At 62.1% G+C, this 7,682-nt stretch overlaps 2 protein-coding genes across 2 annotated transcripts; one reads left to right on the top strand and one right to left on the bottom strand.

Annotated features, from left to right (window-relative positions):
• Positions 1–438: 438 nt before the first annotated feature.
• LOC103076464 (galactoside 3(4)-L-fucosyltransferase) lies at positions 439–1,520 on the top strand. Its single transcript, XM_007472399.1, is given in 2 exon segments — positions 439–828; positions 831–1,520. Coding segments are annotated over 2 exon segments (1,080 nt in total).
• A 2,731-nt stretch (positions 1,521–4,251) lies between these two features.
• On the bottom strand, positions 4,252–7,682 carry NRTN (neurturin). Its single transcript, XM_007460559.1, has 2 exons — positions 7,391–7,682; positions 4,252–4,838 (listed from the first exon to the last, which is right to left on the bottom strand). The coding sequence occupies exons 1-2, from the start codon at positions 7,557–7,559 to the stop codon at positions 4,414–4,416; spliced, it is 594 nt and encodes a 197-aa protein (XP_007460621.1). The 5' UTR covers positions 7,560–7,682; the 3' UTR covers positions 4,252–4,413.

The following is a 7,682-nucleotide window of genomic DNA, read 5'->3' as shown; positions in this document are numbered from 1 at the left end:
ACCCCTCCCAGACAGAGCCCTGGCTCCAAGCCTCAGCTCCAGGGCACTGGGGAGCATCTTGTAACCAGCTCTGTCTTCTCCCTAGGCTGGGAAAGACTCTGGGAAAGCTGGGAAAGGGCAGGGTCAAGGTCAAGGTGGGACCTGAGAGCCATCGGAACCTATCCCAGGTCCAGAGATCATGTGGCCTAGTGGGTAGGAATAAGTGGACTCTGAAGCTAGATGCTTTTCGTTGGAATTCCAGTTCTGCCGTTTTCTTGCATTGAGTCCTTGGCCTCAGTTTTCTCGTCTGTAAAATAGGGATAAGAACAGTGTCTCCTACCTCAGGACTCGTAAAGATGAACTTGGGTAACCTGCATCTGCCTGCTGGGCACGTGTTACTATTTTTGTTAGCAGTGATGCTGTGTTCACTGTCCCCTCCTCCCAGCTCCTCTCTGACCCATGGATCCACCTGGCTGGGCCAAGATAAAATGCTCCTGGCGCCACTGGCTACGCGGGCTGTTGCTGCAGCTGCTTTTGGCTCCGTGCTTCTCCTCCTACCTGCTTGTGTCCCGAGACAAGCCCACATGGGTCCCCGAACTGGGGGCCCCCTCCCAGGCCACTGCGGGGCCCTCCACCCGCCCGCCTCTGCGTCTCCTGCTGTGGACGTGGCCATTCAACACCCCAGTGGCTCTGTCCCGCTGCTCGGAGATGTGGCCCGGCACAGCCGACTGCCACCTGACCGTCAACCGCAGCGAGTACCCTCGGGCGGATGCGGTCCTTGTGCGTCACCAAAAGGTCAGCTCCAGGCCCAAGGCACAGCTCACGCCTTCCCTGCGGCCCCCCCCAGCTAGCGCTGGGTCTGGTTCAGCATGGAATTGCCCAGCACCTGCCCCAAACTGAAGGCCCTGGACGGATACTTCATCCTCACTGGTGGCCAGTCCTGCCACCAGGACTCAGATATCTGCACGCCGTACAGCTAGCTTGAGCCATGGCCTGGCCAGCCTGTGGACACACTGGTGAACGTCTCGGCCAAGACCAAGCTGGTGGCCTGGGTGGTGGCCAGCTGGAGGGCGGACTCGATCAGGGTGCAGAACTATCAGAAGCTGCAGCCTCACCTCCAAATAGATGTGTATGGACGCTCCCACGTGCCACTGCCCCAGGAGGTCATGAGCAACAGGCTGTCCCAGTACAAGTTTTACCTGGCTTTCAAGAACTCCTTGCACCCTGACTGTATCACAGAGAAGCTGTGGAGGAACGCCCTGCAGGCCTGGGCAGTGCCAGTGGTGCTGGGCCCCAGCAGGAGGAACTATGAACAGTTCCTGCCACCCGAAGCCTTTATCCACGTCGAAGACTTTCAGAGCCCCAAGGACTTGACCCATTATCTGCTGGCGCTGGTCAAGGAGCACGCCCGCTACCCAAGCTGCTTCCGCTGGCGGGAGACGCTGCGGCCCAGATCCTTCGGCTGGGGCTTGATGTTCTGGCGGCTGCAGCAGGATCCCAACTACCAGACGCTGCCCAGTGTCACGTCTTGGTCCACGTGAGCCAGCCAGCCTGGGGCCTGGGCTGCTTGGCATCTGGGGACCTTGGTGGCTGGAGTGCTCCCTTACCTGGGGCTTCCCCTACTGGGCACCTCTGCTGCCAGGAATGTTGCTTCCGTGGGACCTCGCTTGCTAGGAGCTTCACCTGCTGGGGGCGGGGATGTCACCTACCAGGGGCTGTGGCTGCTGGGCACCCACCAAGACACTCACCCCCTGGGGAACTGGCCTTGGTGCCCCGCCCACTGGTGATGGCTCTGGTGGATTGGCTTGTGAGTACTGCTGCTTTGTCAATGAACTGCCTCGAGGGTATGCAGGTTGGCAATACTGACACCATTTTCGAGATGGGAATGCTCTGAGGAAACTGGTGTGTCCTCCCTTACTCCAGATCAGCGGTTCTCACTCCAGGACGATTCTGCTCCCAGGGGACGCTTGGAGTGTCTGGGGACATCTGTGGTGGTCACAACCTGGGGGTGGGCTGATAGCATCGAGTGGGAGGGGGCCAAAAATGCTGCTCAACAGCCTACAGTGCCCGGGAGACTGGGGCGCAGAGGGGGTGGGACTGGGGGCGGGGCTGTCTGGGGGTCCACGTGGGGCAGGGCTGGGACAAGGGGACGTTCTACACCTAGGGCAAGGATAGATGAGGGGCAGGAACTGCCCCCAAAGGAGGGCAAGGGGAGAGGGTGTGACGCGGCACGTGTGACTGTGAGAGCGGGTGTGACAGGGGATGACTACGTGGGGCTTGGAGTGCGGGTGGGCGTGGCCGTGTGTGACTGAACAGGCGGCCACTGTGTTCTTGCAGGTGACCTTGAGGACGCCCCTCTCTGAGTGTGCCTGACCACTGAGCATGTAAGCATGTGGACCGTGGGTCTGCGTGTGATCCTAAGCCCTGTGTGGGTGGCAGTCTCTGTGCCCTGTGTGTGTGAATGTGTGTGTGTGTGTGTGTGTGTGTGTGTGTGTGTGTGTCCTGTGTGTGTGTGTGTGTGTGTGTGTGTGTGTGTGTGTGTGTGTGTGTGTGTGTGTGTCGCGCACTGCTGAGAACCCCAGCCTTGGGGTCTGCGGGGGCAGCTCTGTTTACGTTCCAGTTCTCTGGTGGGCTGGGCCAGTGCCCTGTGGTTGGATCTGGGTGGGAGATGGGAAGGCTGAGGTCCCAGGAGGCTGCGCGCACGCGCACACACACACACTCACACTCACATGCACACCAAGGCAGCCAAGCTTCAGGGACCACAGACCCAGGCTCCAAGGCCAATTTTCCTGCTGTGTGTCCTGGGCTGAGCAACTTCCCTCTCTGAGGCTCAGGGCCTTCTAGGGTGGGGAAACTGAGGCTCAGCTTCTCCAGCGTCTGGGAACTCTGGCTTCACTGCATGGCTGGGCTGAGTCAGCCCAAACAGTGTAGGAATCCACCACCCCAAACCTCAGAGTCAGAAGATTGCGGGGATGGGTGGGGGCCCCAGCCAGCCAGCCTGTTCTGAAATTGCCTTCCAAGCAGGCCACCCACGGTTTGGGACCTGGCCTCCAAGCCCTGCTCTCGGAGCTCCCTGGAAGTCCTGCCTGTTAGCTGACTCCAGTGTCTCCAACTGCAGCCTGGGGGCGTGGCGGGTGCTGGGGAGCAGGGAGCTGGGGGTGTTCCTGCCTGGCTGGGTGAGACTCCCTGGGGGCAGCTTCTGATTCGAGTCCTCCAGCTTCAGGATGGGGGTTGGGTCTGGGAAGGCCAGAGCTCAGATGTGTGGGAAAAGCGGGGAGGGGGCCCGTGTAGGAGACACAGCAGTAAAGGAGGGAAGGGGCTGTTCTCTGAGAGCCCCGGTCTGGGGTGGGGGGAGGGAAGAGGAGAGACGACTATGCCCTAGGGAAAGCTGTATGGGAAGGGGGAGTTGCGCCTTCGAGACCCCCGCCCCCTAGTCTGAGGGGAAGAAGGGGAGGGGTCCACGCCATCTGGTCTCCCGGGTGCCAGCTCCGGGCTGGGAGCACCCACTCTCTTCCCCGCCCCTCAGCCCGTGCGACCTGCCGACCCCTCCCCGACAGCTGGGAACCCAATTCCCCGGCGCAGTCCTGGGCTGGCCAAGCATCAAGGTGACACCACGGGCAAATCTAAACATCGCACCGTACTTTTTCCATCCTCCACAGGGGCTTGTCGTAAATTCTCCCTCGGGCTCCGGCCAGAGCTTTTATGGCCCCAGGACCTAGGTCCCTGGGGACCCGGCTGTGCCGCAGCAGACGCCGGTTTCGGGCTGGATGGGGTTGGCGCCCGCCCCAGACCTATCCCCGTAGGGAGATGGGCAGCGAGCTATATTTTTAGCTAGTGAAAGGAGATAGTGGCTCCGAGTTCACCCTGGTGAGAGTTGACCAGGCCCGAGGAGGCCTGTTGGGTGAGGGAGACCTGGTCCACCTGGACCTCAGTCTTCTCATCTGCACTGTAGTTACACCTTTCCTCCCCAGAAGGACACCTTGCAGGGAGGCGGGGAGGGAAGGGGCACGGGGACCTGTAGAGAGGTGGGAGAGAAGGTCCCTGCCGACATCCCCCATTCACCCCACTTTCCTTTTTGTACCCCGGAAACAAGACCCTCTTTGCATCTACTTTCCTCTTACCCCTAAGCAAATGGAATCCTTCCACCATCCTGCAGGTGGTACCCGCACCCGTCCCCCTTTTCCCAATGGAGATGGCGCCTGCTCCCCGTACACCCTCATGCGCCTCCAAGATGTGGGCACCCCCCGAGCGCGTAATCACAACCGGGGCTCCATTTTCCACACTTTATCTTGGTACAGTTATCGCGAGAGTCCTGGGCTCTCGACGGCATTTTCTGTGCATGGGCAGTCTGTCGCGGGGCTTGCCAGGCGCGACGGTGGGTGCCGTCGGGGCGGGGGGCGTGGCCGCCGTCTCGCCAGGCCCGGTGAGGTAGGGTCACACGCAGGCGCACTCGCGCGCCGACAGCTCGTGGACCGTGTGGTAACGACTGTGCGTGTCCAGGAAGGACACCTCGTCCTCGTAGGCCGTCGGGCGGCAGCAGGGCTGCGCTCGCACCCGCTCTCGCCGCACTCGCCGCCGCTGGCGCAGGCGCCGCAGGCCCAGGTCGTAGACGCGCGCGGCCGCCTCGCACGCGCCTGCGCAGTAGCGGAACAGCACCGTCTCGTCCGACGCGTAGCCCAGGCCCAGCTCGCTCACGCGCACCTCGAGCTCGCGCAGCCCGCACGGCCGGATACCCGGCCGCGCACGCGCGCGCCGCCGCCGGGGCCCCGCCCGACGGCGCGGACCCGGGGACCTCCCGGCCCAGGGCGTCAGTTCGCGAAGCTCCACCGCGTCCGGGGCGCCCTGCAGCAGTGCACGGTCTGCGAGGGGGTTGAGAGAATGGGGTGGGGGTCAGTGGGTGGGTGGGTGGCAAGGAGTCCCCTACTCTCGCTGTTCCCTGAGAAAAAGGACACTTGTGGAGACTCAGAGGTGCTAGTGCACCCTCTCCCGACCACTTATCTTGCTCCAGGATTCCCGCTCATGCACCCTCTCTGGGCGGTGCCGGGGGGTGCATATCCACACCCGCACGCTGGGTCCCCAGGGCTACTGACACCCTTCTCTGGACCCTACACCTACGATGGACTGCTCAGAACCTGGCACGTACTGTACCACATTCCAGCCTGCCCCACCTTGAGCTGAGCTGACTCGAGTGTCTGTCTTCCTCTGGACACCCCCTGCCCCCAGCACTGTCTGTGGACCCCATCCCTATGCAGAGCAGCACGGGATTTTGCCCCTTTTCACTGAGCTGCTCTCACCTCATTGAAGAAAAGGGAGGGCTCAGCAGGGGGTGTGGTGATCCTAATCCCTGTTCCTACTCAGCCCCAGCTGCCCCCACCCCTATGCTGGGCCACCCCCATGTTACAGGTGAGGAAACTGGGCATCCAAAGGGGAAAAGACGTGCCCGAGGCAGGTGCAAGTGGCAGAGAGAGAGAAGCCCAAGCAGCAGTTTTGCTTCCATCGTGTGCCCAGGTTTGGCCCAAGTCCAGCCCCCTTCTCCCACAGCTGCTCGTGCCCGGAGCCAGAGATCCCCAGGACCCCACAGTCTACATTTAGTTCCCAAGTGGCTGCCCCTGCCCCAGTACTCCTCAGCCCCAGGAGATAAGTGCAGACGTTGCAGTGGCAGGCATTGTTGACAGTGGGTCTGCAGGCAGGGGGCTCCCAGCCCCTGAGCAGGTGGCAGTCACACTTGCAGTTGGGAGAGGAAATCCTGAGTTTAGCCACCTGGCCGTCAAAAGAAATAGTTTCCTGGGAGGTCCGAGGGGGAAGGGCTGTCTGTCACCCTGGGCGTGTGTCTGTTCCCACAGGGGGGTCTCAGAAAGCAGACAAGCCCAGGTTCGGAGCCTTGCTCTGCCACTGTCAGCCTTGTAGTTTCAGGCAGGTGATGGCCCTGTTCTGTGCCCCAGTTTCCTTGTTTGCTCAGTGAGACTTGCAGAGTCCCCACTGTGGCTGGGACTGGGAGGGTGGAAAGGGGTGGGGGGGAACCGAGCAGCATCTTTTGAGTTCTTGATGCCCAGGGGCAGGAGCAGGGTGGCCGGCACTGCCTGCTCTGGGGTTAGGTTGAACCTGGCTCACTTCTGATGCCTAAAATTCCACCATTTAGTGTGCCCACCCCAAAGGTGTGTATCTAGAGTGTTAATTCAAGAGATTGCTGGTTAAGATACAGATGCCAGATGCCCAGCTAAATGTGAATTTCAAGTAAACAGTGAATAATCTTCTAGTGTATTATCTGTCCCTGCCTTCCTCCAGCAGGCCTGGCCACGTGCACAGGGTCTGGAACACAAAGAGATGAGGTCCACACCCCCCTGGCCCAAGCCTGAAATTCCACCATCAGCGCATTAGTCCCAGGGCCTAGAACATTGGGACTTTAGGGGATCAGGAGCCACTCCCTTCCCCGAGTAGGGCTGGTTCCCGGGACAGGATGCCAGGCAGGCAGGACCCAACCATGGGCTGAGATCCTCCCCGGTGCCTGAAATTCCACCACGGGTGCTTCGCCCCCCGGGCCTGGGGCACTAGCTTTGGGGGGCACCCCCGGGTCTCTGGGACTCAGTGTCCTGGGAAGGACTTTGCCGCCTGTAGGGGGGAGCGGCAGGGGCGGAAGTGGAGCCTGCGCCTGAGGCCACCCTTGTCCATTGTGAGGACAAGAAAGAAGGATTGTGTAGGCCAGCAGGGCGGGTGCGGGCGTGCACGCAACCCCTACCCACTGGGGGCCACGCCCGCGCCCCGCCCTTGCGGGTGCACATGTGGATGAGCGCGCAAGAAGTCGAGGCCCACGCACCGCCCTGGCCCCACAGAATCTGCAGAGCGCGGGCGCCAGGGGCGAATGGGTAGCAGGGCCGTGGCAGCCGCGCCCGCCGGGGTGGGCGTTTCCATTTTTATACCTCCCAGCTTCTTCCCACGTCGTTCTCTCCCATCCTTCTCTCTGTGCCTCTCTGTCTCCGGGTCTCTCCCCACTTCTAGGACTCTTCCTATTTCTAGGGGTCTCTCTGTCTCCCCCTCCCCTTGGTCCCTGTCCACCCTGGGAGGTCACCAGGGCCTCGGATTCGGCCTCCCTCTCCCTCCACCCCCCCACCCCACCCCACCCCGCCGCTGCGCTGCAGTGGCCGCCCAGGCCGAATGCCCAGGTCTAATCTCCATCTGGTCCCCTGGCCCCTCAGGGCTAGAGCCTAATTCCTCGTGACAGCTGAGCCGAGAGACCCCAGTTCCCAGCGGCCATCCCCTCCGACGCCCCTGCCAGGCCGTTGTGGGGATTTGCACCCTCCCTCCACCCCATCTAAAATAAGCCTCTGTGGCCCCGCTCCACTGCGTGAAATTCCACCATTGTGGCCGCTGCGATGTTGGGGGTATCTGACCCAAGACAGGGGGGAGGGCTTACACTGGGCCAGGCGGGCGATTCGAGCGTCCAGGGTGCGAGGCGGCCGGCGCAGCGGGGCAAGCGCGGGTCCGAGGCGGTGGCTGAGGAGCAGGCCTTCCCAACACATCCAGATGGAGAGCACGGAGCTGCAGAGCACCGAGGCCAAGGCCACTGCCTTCCAGCGCTGCATCCTCAGCCTGCGTGCACGGGATGGTCAGCCACACGGCCTCCGTCTGTCTGTCAGGCAACAAATGAACGGGCACGGGGTGCTGGACCAGGCACCGGAGATACAGTGGGGACCCTGATTTTGAAC

Source organism: Lipotes vexillifer, unplaced genomic scaffold (assembly GCF_000442215.2).
Source record: "Lipotes vexillifer unplaced genomic scaffold, Lipotes_vexillifer_v1.1 scaffold1011, whole genome shotgun sequence".
In the NCBI taxonomy this organism is placed as follows: domain Eukaryota; kingdom Metazoa; phylum Chordata; class Mammalia; order Artiodactyla; family Lipotidae; genus Lipotes; species Lipotes vexillifer.
Note: the sequence above shows the minus strand (reverse complement) of the source record. Positions and strands in the feature narration are given on the sequence as shown.